The sequence below is a fragment of the Anomaloglossus baeobatrachus genome, chromosome 7, assembly GCF_048569485.1.
Source record: "Anomaloglossus baeobatrachus isolate aAnoBae1 chromosome 7, aAnoBae1.hap1, whole genome shotgun sequence".
In the NCBI taxonomy this organism is placed as follows: domain Eukaryota; kingdom Metazoa; phylum Chordata; class Amphibia; order Anura; family Aromobatidae; genus Anomaloglossus; species Anomaloglossus baeobatrachus.
In genome coordinates this window covers 90,697,248-90,721,295 of record NC_134359.1, presented here as the reverse complement: position 1 = coordinate 90,721,295, position 24,048 = coordinate 90,697,248, and the positions used below count along the sequence as shown (strand labels likewise).

General features: G+C 44.8%; 1 protein-coding gene across 1 annotated transcript in view; it reads left to right on the top strand.

Annotated features, from left to right (window-relative positions):
* Positions 1 to 24,048, top strand: part of USP40 (ubiquitin specific peptidase 40) — a 145,137-nt gene that overhangs the window by 53,360 nt on the left and 67,729 nt on the right. Inside the window, exons 10-17 of the mRNA XM_075317462.1 lie at positions 1,102 to 1,212; positions 9,830 to 10,103; positions 10,180 to 10,261; positions 13,093 to 13,264; positions 17,285 to 17,369; positions 17,655 to 17,725; positions 22,234 to 22,553; positions 22,673 to 22,799. Coding sequence (XP_075173577.1) covers positions 1,102 to 1,212; positions 9,830 to 10,103; positions 10,180 to 10,261; positions 13,093 to 13,264; positions 17,285 to 17,369; positions 17,655 to 17,725; positions 22,234 to 22,553; positions 22,673 to 22,799 — 1,242 coding nt within the window. The remainder of the gene's footprint in view (positions 1 to 1,101; positions 1,213 to 9,829; positions 10,104 to 10,179; positions 10,262 to 13,092; positions 13,265 to 17,284; positions 17,370 to 17,654; positions 17,726 to 22,233; positions 22,554 to 22,672; positions 22,800 to 24,048) is intronic.

Genomic DNA, 24,048 nt, shown 5'->3' with positions numbered 1-24,048 from the left:
TGTTTGAAGACATCACCATTGTTGCTTCCACTTAAATTCCCTAATTTCATGATAAAATATCACTGTAGTGTGCTCTCTTTTTTAGTTTTTACATAAATTTCTATGTTCAGTTGACAGCTGTTAGCAATCAGAATAGTATTACCGCTGGAGAATTTGCTTTATGTCTTAGTGTGAACAACGTTCAAAGATATATTGCCTTCTAATTGAATGTCAAAAAAACATTTATTATCATTGGCATATAAAAACTTAAATTTTAAATTTAAGATTGTTGCTATTTAAATATCCGCCAAAATTTGATATAGACGCCACATTACCCCTCTATATAATGAGGAGGGCCTAAATGGAACCATGCATGTAATATATTAATCAAATACACAAATAAAGAAAATTCATTTTTAACTTTATCTTGGAAGAGCCAGGTCATCTTCATTTTCTGCTGATAGAATTGAATTATACATTACAAATAACACTGTAAAGAGGAAAAAAAAATTCCAGAATTACCATTATTCAGTCACCACCAAACTTTCAAAAATGCAATATAAAATGTTCAAAACATCATATATACCCCAAAAGGGTATCAATAAAAAAATGCCGGCTTACCATGCAAAAAATAAGCACTGACACTGCTCTTTTCCTGGGAAAACAAATAACGGGTATCTGAGAAAATCAATAAAAATGCCATTTTTAAAACAAAGAAAAACAAATTATATACAAATTTCTGAATTTTTTAAACCATTAAAATATTAAAAAAAAATGTAATACAAGCAAGTTTGTAATCACACTGTTCTGAAGAATCGTATTGCCAGGTCATTTGTACAATGCCGTAAAAACAAGCTTATTCTGTTCAGACAAAAATACTAAAAGGCTGCAGCTACTGATTGGTTGCAGGGGTCAGAGAACCACAGGAGACACTTAATTTTCCATTTAGTTTTTATGTTGTTTTTTGTTTTTATGTAGTTTTTATGTCAGTCTGAATGTTACAAGCAAGCTGCTCATTAGGATTATATCTGTGCTACTAAGGTTTTTTTTTATGCTGATGGAAATGTTATGTAAACCAATCCACAAAACCAGAGCAGAACGTAGTGTCTTCGTTTTCCGTAGGCTGGAGTTGATCATATGATTCCTTTGGATCAACTGAGTCAAAAGCTGCTGGAGCACACCGGATCTTCCTGGAATAAGGCGTATAGGAAGCAGCATGGAGTCCTCCGTAAGGTACAAACATTGGACACTCATGGTATAGGGACAGAGACCATTGGTGGTTAGACTCTTACATCAATCTGTAGCTATTCCTATTACAAAGGTATTTATTCCATAAGTTTATGCATATTGATCTTTAAGGAACAAGAGATGGAGGCACAGCAATAAAAGTCAATAAACAACAAAATTAAGCATACAATCACGCAGTACCTGCTGAATATCTGCCAAAGATCAACCAGCTATATTATAGATGGCATAGGCTTATTATATGTCACATCAGTACATATATGGCTGTGTAACCCAGTCCCACAGGGCAACCGTCCAAACAATAATCGACTATATTGGGCTCAATTTATTATTTATATACACACCATATATAGCCTACACAGACCACAGCAGTAATTTTAATAATAGCTGGGCATTATATGCATCTCTTTTTAGATTTACTGTATGTGCAACAGTTACCCTGTGTACTGGGGACACAAGAATCAGTATCCATTTAGCGGATGGGCTAAGAACACTCAAAATTTGATAAGGATACAGCAAGTGTTAATGCAAGCCCATGCCATTGATCATATACTCAGGCACAATGTTCCCAGTGCAGCACAGGGTGGCTGTCAGATAGGGTTAATAAGATTACCTCATTATCAAAGACAGCCAGCTATTTACAAAAAATGCCAATATAAGGGGTGCTTCACACACAGCGAGCTCGCTGCCGAGATCGCTGCTGAGTCACGCTTTTTGTGACGCAGCAGTGACCTCATTAGCGATCTCGCTGTGTGTGACACTGAGCAGCGATCTGGCCCCTGCTGCGAGATCGCTGCTCGTTACACACAGCCCTGGTTTGTTTTCTTCAAAGCCGCTCTCCCGCTGTGACACACAGATAGCTGTGTGTGACAGCGAGAGAGCGACAAATGAAGCGAGCAGGGAGCAGGAGCCGGCGTCTGACAGCTGAGGTAAGCTTGTAACCAAGATAAACATCGGGTAACCAAGGTGGTTACCCGATATTTACCTTAGTTACCAGCCTCCGCAGCTCTCACGCTGCCTGTGCTGCCGGCTCCGGCTCTCTGCACATGTAGCTGCTGTACACATCGGGTTAATTAACCCGATGTGTACAGCAGCTAGGAGAGCAAGGAGCCAGCGCTAAGCAGTGTGCGCGGCTCCTTGCTCTCTGCACATGTAGCTGCATTACACATCGGGTTAATTAACCCGATGTGTACAGCAGCTAGGAGAGCAAGGAGCCAGCGCTCAGTGTGCGCGGCTCCCTGCTCTCTGCACACACAGCTAAGCGGTGTGCGCTGGTAACTAATGCAAACATCGGGTAACCATACCCGATGTTTACCTTAGTTACCAGTCTCCGCAGCTTCCAGACGGCGGCTCCGTGCAAGCGCAGCGTCGCTTGCACGTCGCTGCTGGCTGGGGGCTGTTCACTGGTCGCTGGTGAGATCTGCCTGTTTGACAGCTCACCAGCGACCATGTAGCGATGCAGCAGCGATCCTGACCAGGTCAGATCGCTGGTCGGATCGCTGCTGCATCGCTAAGTGAGAAGGTACCCTAAGATATCTGACAACCTAGCAGTTAACTGGTTAAGGCAGGACAGGACAATTACCTGATAAGCTGGGTGACAAGATGAACACAGGAACCAGCCCACAAGTGTAAATACAAGCCCATGCCATTAGATCATACAATCAGGTACTAATGTTCCCAATGCAGCACAGGGAGGCTGTCAGATAAGGTTAATGAGATTACCCCGTTATCAAAAGATAGCCTAGTGCATTCATATAATGAAAGCTAATTACAAGGAATGCCAACATAAGGCATCTGACAACCAGCAGGTTAGCTGATTAGGACAGAGCAGGACAATTACCTGATAAGCTGGGTGGCAGGATAAGCACAGGAACCAGCCCTATGGCCGTTTCGAAAAACCTTCGTCAGGGGGCGGTAACAGCATCAGAGAGCATGTGGTTTATAACAGCTAAAGCAGCCAATCGTGAGTGAGGAGCATGGTGACGTTCACGCGATCATGGATAAACAGGACGGAGAGCGGCGGCCGCGTCAGAGGCACGTGACAGAGTAATGACTCATAGTCACATGACCCTATAGACGCGACAGGCCGATCCACAGCCCGTCACCACGGCAACGCGAACGTACAGCAACTCACCCAGGATTGGGGGCCCCACATCACAAAGCACAGGTTGTAAATTTATAATCACACACACTGCTAATAGATAATAACATATTATGCTTTGTGATGTGGGGCCCCCAATCCTGGGTGAGTTGCTGTACGTTCGCGTTGCCGTGGTGACGGGCTGTGGATCGGCCTGTCGCGTCTATAGGGTCATGTGACTATGAGTCATTACTCTGTCACGTGCCTCTGACGCGGCCGCCGCTCTCCGTCCTGTTTATCCATGATTGCGTGAACGTCACCATGCTCCTCACTCACGATTGGCTGCTTTAGCGGTTATAAACCACATGCTCTCTGATGCTGTTACCGCCCCCTGACGAAGGTTTTTCGAAACGGCCATAGGGCTGGTTCCTGTGCTTATCCTGCCACCCAGCTTATCAGGTAATTGTCCTGCTCTGTCCTAATCAGCTAACCGGCTGGTTGTCAGATGCCTTATGTTGGCGTTCCTTGTAATTAGCTTTCAATATATGAATGCACTAGGCTATCTTTTGATAACGGGGTAATCTCATTAACCTTATCTGACAGCCTCCCTGTGCTGCATTGGGAACATTAGTGCCTGATTGTATGATCTAATGGCATGGGCTTGTATTTACACTTGTGGGCTGGTTCCTGTGTTCATCTTGTCACCCAGCTTATCAGGTAATTGTCCTGTCCTAGAAAATTTTACTTTCGATCAAATACGTCCCGGGAATATTAGAATTATACAAATATCACCAAATATTCCCAATATAAACAATTATTTATTTAATAAAAAATCAACACCACAGTGTAAGTAAACAAGTGATCACTAGATCATGTACATATTAAAATATTCCAGATGACAATGAAATATAAGCAAGCAGACACGATTCACAAACAACTTCGAGCATAGGACTTAACTTAGGCTGAAAATATAGCAGCATTCAACATCCAAACTTTGGAGTCTAACAGTCCATAAGGTCCAAGCATATATGTGCTGTTGCTCTTTCAGAAGTCCTTTCAATATAGGTGAATCGTCCACTTAGATGTCATATAATTATTTCTTCTTAGTTCCTCCGCCTCGACGCGTTTCCCCACACAGAGAGTGCGGTTCATCAGGAGGCTATGAGTTTAAATACATTTAATCAGCATCAAGATATCCAAGGATACACAGTTTTCAATACATTATCACAGTAGCATCAAAGATAGAAACAACAATGTATATAGTACTTGCCCAAAATGAAGGTTAGATGTACAGGTCCATGGCACCAGATAGACAGGATCAGCAATGGTACAGACAATGCTGTGTAGATGACCACCACTGTCCAAGTGATCGCCATGGAGCTGTACCACCATTAAGGTATATATATACCCCAAACATTATTCAGAACACCTGCGGGCACAGCAGGGCGGAGGCTACCGGATGTCCGGTGTACGCCCCCTGTATGACGTGCGCTTAATGCACGTGCCATACGGGGGCCCAAAAGGATCAAACACAATTGCCGTCCAGCGATACTAAAATCCGGCCGCCCATGCCCAGTATCGCAAGCTCATAGTGCCCGCGTCAGGACGGATGCCTGCTCGGGTCAGATAGCATGGACGGGAGGAATAGAGACTTCTGCGCATGCGCGCGGCCTCCATAGATACGGACAAAGCGTCCCAGGAGAGCCGCGTCACATGATCCAATGAGAAGATCCTCCGTACAAAGGCTTGTGCGCATGCGCGCGGCTTCCATAGAAACGATAGAAGCGTCCCAGGAACGCCGCGTCACATGAACCAATGAGAAGATCCTCCGTACAAAGGCTTGTGCGCATGCGCGCGGCTTCCATAGAAACGATAGAAGCGTCCCAGGAACGCCGCGTCACATGAACCAATAAGAAGATCCTCTGTACGCTTGCGCAATATCATAGACATAAGGCTTAGATATTTTTCACCCCCACCATTGAGAATAACTCAAAAAGGCGGTACTTAGATTATTTTAATAAACACCACATCTTTCAGAGCTACCGCTCCAGGCCCTTAAGGTGTAAGGAATACAATATAGATATTAAATATAATTACATTAGGTATAGGGTACCAATTAGGATGTACAAGTGGCCGATCATAATATACAAATAGACATACGGCCAAATGTAAATTACATAAAGATTAACAAAATGGATTACATAGATATATATACGGCTAATACCATGTATATAGATACATCTTATATATTCCTAAGGCAAGCACTAACATAGATAATTATGATAATTAACCAATAATATAGAAACCCCTTATATTAATAAGTGGGCAAACTTCCAGAGTATAGTTATACTATACTCTGGAAGTTTGCCCACTTATTAATATAAGGGGTTTCTATATTATTGGTTAATTATCATAATTATCTATGTTAGTGCTTGCCTTAGGAATATATAAGATGTATCTATATATTATATATATCTATGTTTATTAAAATAATCTAAGTACCCGCCTTTTTGAGTTATTCTCAATGGTGGGGGTGAAAAATATCTAAGCCTTATGTCTATGATATTGCGCAAGCGTACAGAGGATCTTCTTATTGGTTCATGTGACGCGGCGTTCCTGGGACGCTTCTATCGTTTCTATGGAAGCCGCGCGCATGCGCACAAGCCTTTGTACGGAGGATCTTCTCATTGGTTCATGTGACGCGGCGTTCCTGGGACGCTTCTATCGTTTCTATGGAAGCCGCGCGCATGCGCACAAGCCTTTGTACGGAGGATCTTCTCATTGGATCATGTGACGCGGCTCTCCTGGGACGCTTTGTCCGTATCTATGGAGGCCGCGCGCATGCGCAGAAGTCTCTATTCCTCCCGTCCATGCTATCTGACCCGAGCAGGCATCCGTCCTGACGCGGGCACTATGAGCTTGCGATACTGGGCATGGGCGGCCGGATTTTAGTATCGCTGGACGGCAATTGTGTTTGATCCTTTTGGGCCCCCGTATGGCACGTGCATTAAGCGCACGTCATACAGGGGGCGTACACCGGACATCCGGTAGCCTCCGCCCTGCTGTGCCCGCAGGTGTTCTGAATAATGTTTGGGGTATATATATACCTTAATGGTGGTACAGCTCCATGGCGATCACTTGGACAGTGGTGGTCATCTACACAGCATTGTCTGTACCATTGCTGATCCTGTCTATCTGGTGCCATGGACCTGTACATCTAACCTTCATTTTGGGCAAGTACTATATACATTGTTGTTTCTATCTTTGATGCTACTGTGATAATGTATTGAAAACTGTGTATCCTTGGATATCTTGATGCTGATTAAATGTATTTCAACTCATAGCCTCCTGATGAACCGCACTCTCTGTGTGGGGAAACGCGTCGAGGCGGAGGAACTAAGAAGAAATAATTATATGACATCTAAGTGGACGATTCACCTATATTGAAAGGACTTCTGAAAGAGCAACAGCACATATATGCTTGGACCTTATGGACTGTTAGACTCCAAAGTTTGGATGTTGAATGCTGCTATATTTTCAGCCTAAGTTAAGTCCTATGCTCGAAGTTGTTTGTGAATCGTGTCTGCTTGCTTATATTTCATTGTCATCTGGAATATTTTAATATGTACATGATCTAGTGATCACTTGTTTACTTACACTGTGGTGTTGATTTTTTATTAAATAAATAATTGTTTATATTGGGAATTGTCCTGTCCTGCCTTAACCAGTTAACTGCTAGGTTGTCAGATATCTTATATTGGCGTTTTTTGTAAATAGCTGGCTGTCTTTGATAATGAGGTAATCTTATTAACCCTATCTGACAGCCACCCTGTGCTGCACTGGGAACATTGTGCCTGAGTATATGATCAATGGCATGGGCTTGCATTAACACTTGCTGTATTCTTATCAAATTTTGAGTGTTCTTAGCCCATCCACTAAATGGATACTGATTCTTGTGTCCCCAGTACACAGGGTAACTGTTGCACATACAGTAAATCTAAAAAGAGATGCATATAATGCCCAGCTATTAAAATTACTGCTGTGGTCTGTGTAGGCTATATATGGTGTGTATATAAATAATAAATTGAGCCCAATATAGTCGATTATTGTTTGGACGGTTGCCCTGTGGGACTGGGTTACACAGCCATATATGTACTGATGTGACATATAATAAGCCTATGCCATCTATAATATAGCTGGTTGATCTTTGGCAGATATTCAGCAGGTACTGCGTGATTGTATGCTTAATTTTGTTGTTTATTGACTTTTATTGCTGTGCCTCCATCTCTTGTTCCTTAAAGATCAATATGCATAAACTTATGTAATAAATACCTTTGTAATAGGAATTGGGATTGTGTTCGCCTGTTTCTTGCTCTTTTCTTGTCTGTGATATAGCGAATGTCCAACATAATCATTATAATCCATGTTTTATTGTGACCAAATATGTAAGAATATGAAGTTTTCACTGCATTCACTTTTATCAATCTGTAGCTGTAAAACTAAGGGGCACTTTGCACACTACAACATCGCAAGCCGATGCTTGCGATGCCGAGCGCGATAGTCCCCACCCCCGTCGCAGCTGCGATATCATGGTGATAGCTGGCGTAGCGAACATTTTTGCTACGCCAGCTTCACATGGACTCACCTGCCCTGCGACGTCGCTCTGGCCGCCGACCCGCCTCCTTATTAAGGGGGCGGGTCATGCGGCATCATAGCGATGTCACACGGCAGGCGGCCAATAGAAGCGGAGGGGCGGAGATGAGCGGGACGTAAACATCCCGCCCACCTCCTTCCTTCCGCATAGCTGGCGTGAGCCGCAGGATGCAGGTAGGAGATGTTCCTCGCTCCTGCGGCTTCACACACAGCGATGTGTGCTGCCGCAGGAACGAGGAACAACATCGTAACATCGGTCATTTCCAAATTATGGAAATGACCGACGCTACACCGATGATACGATTATGACGATTTTGTGCTCGTTAATCGTATCAAAAAGGCTTTACACACTACGATATCGCCTGCGACGCTGGATGTGCGTCACTTTCAATTTGACCCCACCGACATCGCACCTGCGATGTCGTGTGCAAAGTGCCCCTTAGTGTAATGATAGTTATACAGTTACTAGAAGGTGGCCCGATTATAATGTATCGGGTAGTCTAGAATGTGTATGTAGGTTAGCAGATTGAATAATAAGGTAATGAATGGACTGGATGGTTAGGTTTAATTTAGTATTCTTATAATTGTTTATTGGTTTTAAAATGACAAACAACAGAAGGAACAGTTTTACTAGAAGAGTCTAATGTTTAATGATGTCCATGGCTTGTAATGAAAGGAGGCCATGAACAGTGTAAAGTTAAGTAAAAATATGCTGATGCTGTGATGTGGCCCAATGCTGGTATGTGCCCCCATCATGGTGAAGCCACCATCCTGACATGTGCCCCCATCCTACGGGGTAATGTGGGCAGAGTGCGGGGTGGGTGGAGCCGAGCGGGGTCATGGCACTGAGGAAGTCAGTGCCAGGGACTGCTTGGCTGGGGACAGGTGATTATCCAGGTGTGTGTGTGTGTGTTCAGTGTATACATGCGGGGGGCGGAGTCGAGCGGGGTAATGTATGCGGTGGGCAGAGTGCGGGAAGGGTGGACCCGATCGAGGCCATGGTGCTGAGGACGTCAGTGCTGGGGACTGCATAGCTGGGGACAGGAGACTATTGTGTGTGTGTGTGTTCAGTGTATACATGTGGGGGGGTGGAGCCGAGTGGGGTAATGTGTGCGGGGGCGGAGGCGAGCGGCGAGTATGTGTCGGCTGGGTTGCCGGTGTGGGCTCTCGGGGGTGCAGCATTCACCGGGGAGTCGGGGCTCCGTGTGGGTGCGGGGAAAAGTGTCGGGCATCGTCCTGTCGGCCCTTAGTTTAGGCTGTCCAGTTAGCTGAGCCGTTGGTCGCAGGCTCTTTAGCGCGCGCAGTGTGGCGACGGTTGTCTCTGTAATGACGTCATTTTGGAGCAAGACAGAATAAAGCAATTATATATACAGATATGACCCTTTGCTGCTCCATGCGTGGCTATCAGTGCTTTAGATATCTCAGTACTTAAGGAACAGTGCACATCCTTGTTCTCTTGTTTCAGTAGCGTCCAAGGTTTTAAGACCATTGATTTAGAATTATAGGTAGGCGTCGAGGTGTCTCCTGGTTTGAGAAAACTCGTCTCCCCAGTACAGTTTGTTTAAAAATGCAAACTGTGCTTTCCGGAGATTGTCATCTTGGATGCAGTTGGCCCAAAATGCTGATTTCTGCGATGGAGGTAAATGAAGGTAGGGTGACCACCATGCCTGACGAGTGTATAGTCACTTTTCGCTGCCAGGGTGGAGCGTCGCTTTAATATGACATCCAATTCTTTGAGATCATTCTAGATTTACCACTGAAGGCTACAATAATGTAGAGTCCCTATAAAATAAAAACTCGGCCAGACCTGTTCCATTTAGTAGCGTTAAATGTTGTAATTTTACAGCTTTTTGAGTGCTTTGTCTCTTCCAGTTCCTGCAGAGCCATGCTTCAGTTTTTCAGTTGAGCTCCGATGGTTCTCTCGTTGGCTTGGCACATTCAGTAAATGGCACTGATCCACAATGTTGTAAGCCAAATAATGCAGGAAAAATGACCCCTCCACAAAGAAGTTCCAGTCATTGGTTCGACTTCAATGACTCGTCGGTACAGGGCATCCAGGAAAAGGACATTGAAAAACAGTTCCAGGGGAAAGAGAGTGCGTATATGCTCTTCTACCGTAGCAGCCAGCTGAGGAGACCACAGAAAGGTAATACCCTATATAACCTGGTACTTGGGGGTATATCAGCCTGGTAATAGATCATAGAAAATGCATTTCTTTCTAGCTAAAGGTAATGCTCGTTATGGAGTGCCCGAACACCTTCTGTGCCAGATGGATCACGCTAACGAGGAGCTCCAGCAGAAAAGGCATGTTCACATTTCCAGATGTCTATTTAACTTCATTTGTATCATATTGAGTATCTGTTACAATCTCTCTTCATCCATATTTATGTGCAGACATATTTGTAGATGAATAGATTAGAGTTCTTCAGCTAGATAAAGTTGGTTTAAAGGGAACCTGTCATGTGCAATATGCATCCAGAGCCAAGAGCAGTTCTGGGTGTATATTTCTAATCCCTGCCTAACTGTCCCTGTATCTAGTAGCATAGATAAAGAGATCTTTAGAAAAAGTATTTCTAAAGATCCTTTATGATATGCTAATGAGCGAGGGGACTAGTCACAAGGGCGTTAGTTCCTGCTGTCACTTCACCCTCTTAGCATGTTAGTGCACCCCTGTGGGCATGCTAACATGCTATTCAATGCTCATTGCTTCACGTCTTCAGCGGTGACGCACGTACCTGTGTTTACTGTCACCGCTGAGCAGAATGCACACACTTCCAGTCATGCGCACTATGAAGCTGGGTGTATGCGTCCTGTCTTCAGAGGTCTAGTGCACAAGACCGGAAGTACCAGGGCATTCTGATCATGTGCACTGACCCTAAGCCCGGCGTTCTGAAGCGGTGTCAGCGTACACAGGTACGCGCATAACCGCTAGTGAGGTTAAGGCAGTGGGCATTGAATAGCATGTTAGCACACCCCTGTGGGCAGCTAACATGCTTAAAGGGTGGAATGAGCACAGGAACTAATGCCTTTGCGACTACTCCCTGCGCTCATTAGCAGATCATAAAGGATCTTTAGAAATACTTTTTCTAAAGGTCTCTTTATCTATGCTACTAGATACAGAAACAGTCAGGCAGGGATTAGCAATATACACCCAGAACTGCTCATGGTTCTGGGTGTACCATATTTTTCGGACTATAAGACGCACCGGACCATAAGACGCACCCTGGTTTTAGAGGAGGAAAATAGGAAAATAAAATTTTAAGCAAAAAATGTGCTCATGACACACTGTTAGGGGGCGAGGATCTGCTGCTGACACTTATGAGGGTAATGTCCCCAAATTCTCTACTAAGGTACCCTATCCTGGTAATGATCCTCCTGCCTTGTATATGATCCCCATCCTTGTATATATGTCCCTCATCTTGGTATATATTCCCATACTGCTATATACCGCCATCATGCATGGTATATATTCCCATCCTGCTATATACCGCCATCATGGTATAGCCCTTATCCTGCTACATAGCGCCATCCTGGTATATGCCCTTATCCTGCTATATACCCCCATCCATTTTGCTATATACCCCCATCCATCCTGCTATGTACCCCCATCCATCCTGCTATGTACCCCCATCCATCCTGGTATATACCCCCATCCATCCTGGTATATACCCCCATCCATCCTGGTATATGGCCGCATCCTGCCATATACCCCCATCCTGCTATATGGCCTGTATCCTGTGGCACACAAAAAAAATAAACGTTCATACTCCCCTTTCCTTGCTCCATGCAGCATAGCTCCTTCTCCTGTCAGTGCCAGCAGCAGCGCCGCTGGAGTGTGGAGCTGTCACCGTTGTCTGCAGCATCGCTCCTCTTCCTTTCTGCCTGTCAGCTGACCTGTGTGGAGACTAGCGCTGCGCACAGGGGTGACATCATCGCTGTGCTCACCGCTCTCTACACAGATCAGTGGGCTGGCAGACAGGAGGACGAGCGGTGCTGGAGACAACGGTGACGGGTGAGTATACTTATTCACTGCCCCCCGCGCTGATGATGATGCGAGGGGGGCAGTGAATATAGCCGCACATGATCACTCCAGGCTGTAGTTGCCAGGGGTGATCATGCAGGCCGGCTGTTAATTACGCACGCACCCCCCCGCCCATCATTCCGCCCACCTATCAGCTCCAGCTTCAGCATTGAGAGATAATGGGCGGGAGGATGGGCCCGCATATGAAATGAGCGGGCCCACATGGTCACGGCAAGCGCTGTTACAGCCTGCTCATGCCACCGATGACCTGCTCCACCGCAGCACCCTCATTCCCCGCAGCCATAGTCAGACTATAAGACACCCCCCCCCACTTTCCCCCAATATTTGGGGGGGGAAAGTGCGTCTTATAGTCCGAAAAATACGGTATATTGCACCTGACAGGTTCCCTTGAACGCATTTCAATAAATAAAGGATTAAACTTGCTAATATACTTTACTTAAGAAGGCAATGTTGATATTTTAGCGCCCTTCCCAGCATTCAGGAACCCCCCTTTCCAAATTGATTCCCTCCCCTTTTATTGATGAAATTTATAGAAGGCTGGTAGTTCTTTAGCCAAGCCATCCCCTCATCTTTGTCATAGCTGAGAAAGGGACCAATCCCCTTAAAGTCAATGAGTCCGCCTCAGTTGAGTTGTTTTTGGTTACTCTTACTTGGATTATTTACCGCGCATGATAGAATCAAATCTATCAGGATGGAAGATTTTAGTTTTATACAGGCTTTTGTTTTTAGCAGTGGACACATACACAGGATCATAGAAAGATCTGCTTGGCACAATCTGTAATACAGGTACAATGGACTCATCTGAACATATAGCATACTGCTGTGTGCCTTCTGATTTTATACAGAGTAGGGGGCGTGCGGGTTGCTGTGTGCGTTACTTGGTAGGCCTGCAATGATAAGGGTTCTGCTACTTAAACATAGCAAATAAGCAAATATCTGACCTTGACAAGACAGGCATTGCTGAATTGTCTGTGTTAACCGTTGCAGCATGCTGTCTTCAGAATACATAGCAAAAACCTTCTGACAGATTCCCTTTTAATGAATTTGTCCACAAAGTGATAAGTGTAAATGATACTATTTTGTGTCCATTTAGATTAGAGTCTGACAGGAATGCCAATTCTATCATCCTGCGGCTCCACTTGTCATCTTGCTACCGCTTGGATAATGGTGCTCTACATCCCGTGACTTCTGTAAGTCACAGTACCCTTGAAATCAGTGTGGACCGCCGAGGAAATGTAGGAGACTTGAGGCAAACTATTTTTCAGGTGATATTCTGATTACTTATTACCTATTTGCTTATATTGATTTGCGTGTATTCCACAATTTGAAATTTGTTCTTCCTTCCATCATTATTTCCTTTATGCATTATTTTATTTTCATTACTATGCATCCTTTTGTAGTAAACCAATGTATAATACAACCATTAGGCTACATTGTGCTTGACTATATAAACATGGGTGAGGGTGATGATGGGGTCTTCTTTTGCCCGCCTTACTTTTCAGTGGCCTCTGCGACTGTAAGGGTCATTTATTAGAGGTTAAAACAATATTAGTGAATACAAAAAAAGCAAAATGAATGCTATGAGATAAACATTCAGCCCCATATGATTGTCTGCAGCCGTCACACTTTCCTATGACTGAACTGTAAAGACTGCAGCTCATCAGTGGCAGTGCTCACATGATATAAACTATGGGCAGCACGGTGGCTCAGTGGTTAGCACTGTTGCTTTGCAGCGCTGAGGTACCGAGTTCAAATCCCACCAAGGACGACATCTGCAAGGAGTTTGTATGCTCTCCTCGTGCTTGTGGGTTTCCTCTGGGTTCTCCGGTTTCTTCACACTGTACAAACACATGCACAAAGGAAATTTTAAATTGTGAGTCCCAGCCTAATTAGTAATAATGATAATAATAATAAGAAGAATGTCATAAGATTGCTGGGGAACACAGTGTTTGGAGCGGAGGACCTGTGCCAGTCCATCATGAGGTAAGGGATAAGGATTGGAGTTCTCCAGTAGCCTTGAAGTTTGCATATAGGTATATATATATATATGCAATGTATATGCAGGTATATATATATATATATATATATATATATATATATATATATATATATATATATATATATATATATATATATATATATATATATATATATATATATAATATATATATATTATATATAATACAATGCAGTGTGTGTATATCTATATACAGTGCTGGCCAAAAGTATTGGCACCCCTGCAGTTCTGTCAGAGAATACTCAGTTTCTTCCTGAAAATGATTGCAATTACTACTTCTTTGGTATTATTATCTTCATTTAATTTGTCTTCAATGGAAAAAAAAAATTGTCATAAAGCCAAATTGGATATAGTTCCACACCAAACCTAAAAAAGGGGGTGGACAAAAGTATCGGCACTGTTTGAAAAAGCATGTGATGCTTCTCTAATTTGTGTAATTAACAGCACCTGTAACTTACCTGTGGCACCTAACAGGTGTTGGCAATAACTAAATCACACTTGTAGCCAGTTGACATGGATTAAAGTTGACTCAACCTCTGTCCTGTGTCCTTGTGTGTACCACATTGAGCATGGAGAAAAGAAAGAAGACCAAAGAACTGTCTGAGGACTTGAGACTCCAAATTGTGAGGAAGCATGAGCAATCTCAAGGCTACAAGTCCATCTCCAAAGACCTGAAAGCTCCTGTGTCTACGGTGCGCAGTGTCATCAAGAAGTTTAAAGCCCATGGTACTGTGGCTAACCTCCCTAGATGTGGAAGGAAAAGAAAAATTGACGAGAGATTTCAATGCAAGATTGTGCGGACGGTGGATAAAGAACCTCGACTAACATCCTAACAAGTTCAAGCTGCCCTGCAGTCCGAGGGTACAACAGTGTCAACCCGTACTATCCGTCGGCGTCTGAATGAAAAGGGACTGTATGGTAGGATATCCAGGAAGACCCCACTTCTTACCCCGAGACATAAAAAAGCCAGGCTGGAGTTTGCCAAAACTTACCTGAGAAAGCCTAAAACGTTTTGGAAGAATGTTCTCTGGTCAGATGAGACAAAAGTAGAGCTTTTTGGGAAAAGCCATCAACATAGAGTTTACAGGAAAAAAAAAGAGACATTCAAAGAAAAGAACACGGTCTCTACAGTCAAACATGGCGGAGGTTCCCTGATGTTTTGGGGTTGCTTTGCAGCCTCTGGCACTGGACTGCTTGACCATGTGCATGGCATTATGAAGTCTGAAGACTAGCAACAAATTTTGCAGCATAATGTAGGGCCCAGTGTGAGAAAGCTGGGTCTCCCTCAGAGGTCATGGGTCTTCCAGAAGGACAATGACCCAAACACACTTCAAAAAGCACTAGAAAATGGTTTGAGAGAAAGCGCTGGAGACTAGTAAAGTGGCCAGCAATGAGTCCATACCTGAACCCCATAGAACACTTGTGGAGAGATCTCAAAATGGCAGTTTGGAGAAGGCACCCTTCAAATCTCAGGGACCTGGAGCAGTTTGCCAAAGAAGAATGGTCTAAAATTCCTGCAGAGCATTGTAAGAAACTCATTGATGGTTACCAGAAGCGGTTGTTCGCAGTTATTTTGGCTAAATGTTGTGCAACCAAGTATTAGGCTAAGGGTGCCAATACTTTTGTCTGGCCCATTCTTGGAGTTTTGTGTGAAATGATCAATGATTTGATTTTTGTTTCATTCTCTTTTGTGTTTTTTCATTGCAAGCAAAATAAATGAAGATAATACCAAAGAATTTGTGATTGCAATCATTTTCAAGAAGAAACTGAGTATTATCTGACAGAATTGCAGGGGTGCCAATACTTTTGGCCAGCACTGTATGTCTATGAATGTAGTATGTTATATACTATATAACTTAATTGTAAACACAGGTCTTCTCACTGATAATATACTGTATGTACCGGATGTGCAATAAATGTCTTAGGGTATGTGTCCACAATCCGGACATGCTGTGTCCTGGCCGCAGTGTGTCTTCTTCCGCAGGAGACCGCAGCTGCTCATGCCCACAATCAAGGCTCTGGCAGTTGCGGTCTTTCTGTCTGTTCTCCTTGTGGAGAACACTCACGGCGCCGAAGCAATAAATTGACATGCTGCTGCTTGGGAAGCCACACCGCAGGTCAGTTTACTCTGCGGGCCGCACACGCACAGTGGGCAGGAGATTTCTATAAATCCCATCCACTGTGATTGTACTTTAAAACCCAGCGTTTTGGATGCAGTGAAAACACGGATCATCCAAAACGCTGTGAACGCTGATTGTCGACACACAGCCTTATAGATGGAGGAACAGTGACTACCCGATCTCTAGAGATGGGTTTGGGTCACTGTGGATATGTCATAAGTTGCTAAGATTGCATTAATTTTTGAAATAATGTAACTTTCTGCTGACCGGTTCCCTTTAATATTTTTTTTATTTATACATCACAAATACTGCCATGATGTATGCAGATAGTAATTTCTGATTCTGTTCCCTGTTCTCTTTGGCAGTCAGAACAGGGCTGTCACATGAGCTGTGCCCAGAGCACCGGACAGAGAACCGCTGGCACAGAAGTGAACACTGCCTAAAGCGGGCTTTACACGCTACAATATATCTTACGATGTGTCGGCGGGGTCACGTCGTAAGTGACGCACATCCGGCATCGTAAGGTACATTGTAGTGTGTGACAGGTACGTGCGATTGCGATTGAACGTTAAAACGTTCATCGCATGTACGTCGTTCAATTGATAAAAATTGAACGTGCGGTTGTTCAATGTTCCCGAGGTAGCACACATCGCAGTGTGTGACACCCCAGGAACGATGAACAGATCTTACCTGCGTCCCGCGGCTCCTGCCAGTAATGCAGAAGGAAGGAGGTGGGTGGGATGTTACGTCACGCTCATCTCCGCTCCTCCGCTTCTATTGGCCGGCTGCCACGTGATGTCGATGTGACGCCGAACGTCCCTCCCACTCCAGGAAGTGGATGTTCGCCGCCCACATCGAGGTCGTATGGACGGGTAAGAACGTGTGACAGCAAATAATCGTTTGTGCAACACGTTCAACAAATTGAACGTGTCACACATACGATGGGGCGTGTCACATCACATACGATATCGTATGCAAAATCGTAACGTGTAAAGCAGGCTTTAGTCTCGCTGCCAAAGACCGAAAGTGAGGACGAGCACGATAGCTTGAAACTTTTTGCTAATCTCTAATATATGGTAATAATATAATATGTGTGTTACTCTCTCTATCGAATATTTTTTTAACACCGGTCTTCACATTTGTTAAAGCTTTTGGATCCGTCAGTAGAAGGACACGTTCTCAGCATTGCTAAGCTTCTGCCTGCAGGGTTACACGTCTTCCAGGATCTGTGCGGTAGGTCAAACTGTAAAGTGACATACAGTCTGAAATAAAGATAATAAATCATCGTAATATTTTGCAATTGAGAATTCTTCACCATATCAGATTTTTATATTTTGCACGGATGTCCAGCTTGTCTCTAAGTTGCTTTATTGCACTTATTTACTTTGGAGACAGTAAAATTATTTTCCCAATTCTCTGGATTTTCCTTCCAGTCTCTTTGTCCATCATCCATTGACATATTATGACTTTATTATTAGAAGTAAACCTTTTATTCCTTTTGTTATATATTTTTTCTAGATGCTGAACAGAGTCTTGTGAGTGTTGGAGTACATGATGGATGTGACATATTTGTTTGGAATGGAAAGCAGGTAAGGCAAAACTTGAAAATTAATTTTACCACGCTTCCTGCAGTCTAATCCTCACAATGAAATGGCACTTTGTTGCCAAACTTGAGAATACCCCTCTATCTCCTATTCATGACATGGAGGATATTATTATTAATTATTATTATTATAGGGCCATTTATTCCATGGCGCCATACAAGTGAAAGGGTATACAGTGGATCCTTGGTTTACGAGAACAATCCGTTGCTTGTAAACCAAGTTACTCCTCTAGCAAAGCAAAATTTCCCATAGTAAATAATGCAAGCTCAGACAATTCGTTCCACAACTTGTTCAATGTGCCATCATGGACCCCTATTGTGCCATTGTATGCGCACAAACACACATATTATACTAACATTACCTTCTGGTCCATCACCGGCCTCCTGGTTCTTGTAGTCCGCAGGTACAGGATGTGTATCGGATAACCATCGCGACCGATGCTGGAGCTTCCGCTGCCAGAGCGCTTAACGTCAAAGGCAGGAACCGCTTGGCTCTGATTGGTCAGCACGCTGACAGTGGAAGTTCCTCCATCGTCGCGATGGTTACCCGATACACATCCTATACTGGCGGACTACAAGAACTAGGAGGCCGACGATGGAACAGAAGGTGAGGTGAGCATAATATGTGCATACGTGTTTGTGCAGACTGCAAGAGCGGGTCAGAGCGCGGTGAAAGTACGGAACCGGAAGTGTGTGCGGTGAGTATTTGCTCGTACAGCAAAGCTTACTTGTAAACTGAGTTACAAATTTACAGCAAGCTTTGCTCGTATAGGGAAATACTCTCACACTAAAAGCCACATCACACTAAGCAACATCGCTAGCAACATCGCTGCTAAGGAACGACTTTTGTGACGTAGCAGTGATGTTGCTAGTGATGTTGCTGTGTTTGACATCCAGCAACAACCTGGCCCCTGCTGTGAGGTCGCTGGTTGTTGCTGAATGTCCTGGACCATTTTTTTAGTTGTTGCTGTCCCGCTGTGAAGCACACATCGCTGTGTGTGACAGCGACAGAGCAACAACTAAATGTGCAGGCAGCAGGAGCCGGCTTCTGCGGACGCTGGTAACCATGGTAAACATCGGGTAACCAAGAAGCTCTTACCTTGGTTACCCGATATTTACCTTCATTACCAGCGTCCCCGCTCTCACGCTGTCAGTGCCGGCTCCTGCTCTCTGCACACGTAGCCGCAGTACACATCGGGTAATTAACCCGATGTGTACTGTGGCTAGGAGTGCAGGGAACAGGGAGCCGGCACTGGGAGTGTGAGAGCGGCGGACGCTGGTAACGAAGGTAAATATCGGGTAACCATGGTAAGGGCTTCTTGGTTACCCGATGTTTACCGTGGTTACCAGCGTCCGCAGAAGCCGGCTCCCTGCTGCCTGCACACATAGCAGAGTACACATCAGGTAATTAACCCGATGTGTACTCTGGCTAGGAGTGCAGGGAGCCAGTGCTAAGCGGTGTGCGCTGGTAACCAAAGTAAATATCGGGTTTGTTACCTGATATTTACCTTAGTTACCAATCGCAGCATCGCTTCCACGTGTCGCTGCTGGCTGGGGGCTGGTCACTGGTTGCTGGTGACAGCTCACCAGCAACCCATGTAGCGACGCTCCAGCGATCCCTGCCAGGTCAGGTTGCTGGTGTGTGACATCTCACCAGCGACCTCCTAGCAACTTACCAACGATCCCTATCAGGTTGTATCGTTGTTTGTGATCGCTGGTAAGTTGTTTAGTGTGACTGGGCCTTTAGTTACTCGTAAACCGGGGTTCCACTGTACATAAAAAGCAATGTTCACGAACAATACAAAAACAGACTGGTACAGGAGGAGAGAGGACCCTGCTGCAAAAGCTCAGTCTACAGGGGATGGGTGAGGGTACAGTAGGTGAGGGTAGAGCTGGTTGCGGAGTAATGTACTGGAGTGAGGGTTTCGGCAGGTTTAAAGGCTTGTCGGAAGATGTAGGTCTTCAGGTTCTTTTTGAAACTTTCCACAGTAGGTGAGAGTCTGATATGCTGGGGTAGAGAAGGAGATCTTGTGAAGATCTGAGGTTACTTGCAGGTAAGTACCGGGAGACTAGGTCACAGATGTATGGAGTAGACAGGTTGTGGATGGCTTTGTATGTCATGGTTAGGGTTTTGAACTGGAGTCTTTGGGCAATGGAAAACCAGTGAGGGATTAGCAGAGTGGCGAGGCCGGGAAATAGAGAGAGGAGAGATGGATTAATCGGGAAGCAGAGTTTAGGATGGATTGGAGGGGTGCAAGAGTGTTAGGGGTACTTTGCACGCTGCGACATCGCAAGCCGATGCTGCGACGCCGAGTGCGATAGTCCCCGCCCCCGTCGCAGCTGCGATATCCTTGTGATAGCTGCCGTAGCGAACATTATCGCTACTGCAGCTTCACATGGACTCACCTGTCCTGGGACGTCGCTCTGGCTGGGACGTCGCTCTGGCCGGCGACCTGCCTCCTTATTAAGGGGGCGGGTTGTACGGCGTCACTGCGACGTCACACGGCAGGCGGCCAATAGCAGCGGAGGGGCGGAGATGAGCAGGATGTAAACATCCCGCCCACCTCCTTCCTTCCGCATATCCTACGGAAGCCGCAGTGACGCCGGTAGGAGATGTTCCTCGCTCCTGCGGCTTCACACACAGCGATGTGTGCTGCCGCAGGAACGAGGAACAACATCGGACCGTCGGGTCAGTGTAATTATGGATTACGCCGACGCTATACCGATGATAGGATTACGACGCTTTTGCGCTCGTTAATCGTATCATCTAGGCTTTATACACTACGATGTCGCCTGCGATGCCGGATGTGCGTCACTTTCAATTTGACCCCATCGACATCGCACCTGCGATGTCGTAGTGTGCAAATCCCGCCTTAGAAGGGAGGCCACAAAGCAGGAGGTTGCAGTAGTCAAGGCGGGAGATGATGAGAGCATACACTCGTGTTTTTGCTTATTCTCGGTTAAGGATATCTGGTTGGACCCGCAGTGATCATCTTGATCTCTGGGGGTCCAACTATTGGGGCCCTCACTGATCCAGAGAACTGGGGATCTGAAGAACTTTGCATCAATGGAGTAGTGTTCGATCATGTGCACTGCTACTCTGTTCATTCTTAATGGTAGTGCCTGATATACCCAAGTGCTGGGTGTTTGGCATTCCCATAATGTAGGGGTAATGCGCATGATTGACTAATGCCCCACTCCCATGGGGCACTTTATATTGGAGGGCCAAGCAGTCAGACCCATAGCAATTGTGAGTTTTATCCCTATCCCATGAATAGAGGATAATTTCAAAACTTGCGAATACTACTTTAATAGCAGGTAATAGCATTCAAATTGTACTTAAAGGGATTGTCCACTATGTTTATATTGATGCCCTATCCTTAAGGGGGCTTTACACGCTACGATATCGTTAATGTTTGGATGTCGGGGTCAAGTTGTTAGTGAAGCACATCCGGCGTCATTAACGAGATCGCAGCATGTAATACTTACCAGCAACCTTAGGCGACCTCAAAAATGGTGAAAATCGTTCGCCATGGAGAGGTCGTCCCAAAGTCAAAAATCGGTAAGGGTTGTTTAGCGTTGTGGTTAATCGCTCATGCGGCAGCACACATCGCTATGTGTGACACCGCATGAGCGAGGAACGTCTCCTTACCTGCCGCTGGCCCCAATGCGGAAGGAAGAGGTGGGTGGGATGTTTACATCACGCTCAGCTCCGCCCCTCCGCTTTGATTGGCCGGCCGCTTAGTGACGTTCCGGTGACGTCGCTATGATGCCGAACGTCCCTCCCCCTTGAAGGAGGGATTGTTCGGCAGTCACCGCGACGCCGCCGACCAGGTAAGTATGTGTGACGCTGCGTAGCGATAATGTTCGCTACGGCAGCGATCACAAACAATCGCATGCGCGACGGGGGCGGGTACTTACACGCTCGCTATCTCTACAAATTGCTAGCGATATCGCTAACGTGTAAAGCCCCCTTTAGAATAGGTGATCAATATCAGATTGGTTGGGCCAGTACTTAACTCCCCCCTGCCCCCATTGATCTACTGTTAACAGCTCCGCCAGGGGTCAGATATAAAGGAGCCGTAACATCACCGCGCATTAAATTGACTGCTACAATGTATGTCAGCTGCACATTTATCTAAACATCAGCTTTATATTGGTAGGCCATATATCCATGTTTGCTATGTTCCCTTATTATTATTATTATTATTATTATAGCGCGATTTATTCCATGGCGCTTTACAAGTGAAAGAGGGTATACGTACAACAATCATTAACAGTACAAGACAGACTGGTATAGGAGGAGAGAAGACCCTGCCCGCGAGGGCTCACAGTCTGCAGGGAATGGGTGAGGGTACAATAGGTGAGGACAGAGCTGGTTGCGCAGTGGTCTACTGGACTGAGGGCTATTGTAGGTTGTAGGCTTGTCAGAAGCGGTGGGTCTTGAGGTTCATGAAGCAAATGTGCTAAAATTGCCTTTTATTTGCCATACAGGTTGGAGGTCTGTGTGTACAGAGTGGACCCGAATTTGCTCCTCTTCTTCTAACAATCATGCGTCCATGTAAAACCGAAAACAACGGCAGCTCACAAAAATACTCTGAAAGTCAGAGAGTTTTCCCATCCAACTTACCATTGAAAGACCTGCAGCAGACATTAGCTGGTAGCCCCTCAAAAGAGTCATTATTATGCTCCCCATCCACAGAAACCAGCGAGGGCTGGAGTGTTTTTGCCATAGAAGATATGAGCAAAACCCTGAAAATGTTGGGCCTTAGAGATGGAAGTTCTCTTCTTCTGCTAGATTCACAAGAAGAGGGGTAAGAACTCTCCATGTATAATATCAATTTTATATATACTGTAGAAATGTATTCTCCGCTGCTTGTTGTGGTTACAGTATATGATTTGTAAGACACATGAGGATAATTTTACATTCTAGGGAGATGGTTGTTGCTGCGGGGAAAGAGATGGCTGTTGATGTGAGCTTATATTACATGAAAGTCCAGGACTGGTACAGTGCAGAGTCTGAGAAGAGAATCGTACAAGTTCCTGCCACTCCGGACTCTGTGAGTACTGCAAATCTGATAGTCTCAATTAAAACTGTTAAATTTATACCAAGTGATCAGTGTGATTTATTTGGGAAAGCTGTAACAATGTAATATAATGCAAATATAACCTCACCTTGCTTGGAATTGATTTGATATAATTGAATACTAGAAATGAACAAAAAGACTCAAACTATCCTCTTCTGGCGTCTACACCATGTGCAGAATTATTAGGCAAGTTGTATTTTAGAGGATTTTTTTTATTATTGATCAACAACTATGTTCTCAATCAACCCAAAAGAATCATAAATATCAAAACTTAATATTTTTGGAAGTTGGAGTAGGGTTTTTTTAGATTTGGCTATCTTAGGAGGATATCTGTTTGTGCAGGTAACTATTACTGGTCAGAATTATTAGGCAACTTAATAAAAACCAAGTATATTCCCATCTCACCTGTTTTTCACCAGGTAAACCAATATAATATGTTGACATGCAAAAACAAAACCCCAAAAAATTAGTGACCAATATAGCCAACTTTCTTTATGATGACACTCAGCAGCCTACCATCCATAGATTGTCAGTTGCTTGGTCTGTTTACGATCAACATTGCGTGCAGCAGCCACCACAGCCTCCCAAACACTGTTCCGAGAGGTGTACTGTTTATCCTCCCTGTAGATCTCACATTTTATGAGGGACCACAGGTTCTCTATGGGGTTCAGATCAGGTGAAGAAGGGTGCCATGTCATTATTTTTTCATCTTTTAGAGCTTTACTGGCCAGCCACGCTGTGGAGTAGTTGGATGCATTGTCCTGCATGAAAATCATGATTTTCTTGAACGATACCAACTTCTTCCTGTACCACTGCTTGAAGAAGTTGTCTTCCAGAAACTGGCAGTAGGTCCGGGAGGGGGAGTTGAGCTTCACTCCATCCTCAACCCGAAAAGGTCCCACAAGTTCATCTTTGATGATCCCAGCCCATACCAGTACCCCACCTCCACCTTGCTGGCGTCTGAGTCGGAGTGGAGCTCTCTGCCCTTTACTGATCCATCCTCTGGCCCATCCATCTGGCCCATCAAGAGTCACTCTCATTTCCTCAGTCCATAAAACCTTTGAAAAATCAGTCTTAAGATATTTCTTGGCCCAGTCTTGACGTTTTATCTTATGTTTCTTGTTCAAAGGTGGTCATTTTTCAGCCTTCCTTACTTTGGCTATGTCCCAGAGTATGGCACACCTTGTGCTTTTTGATACTCCAGTAACGTTGCAGCTCTGAA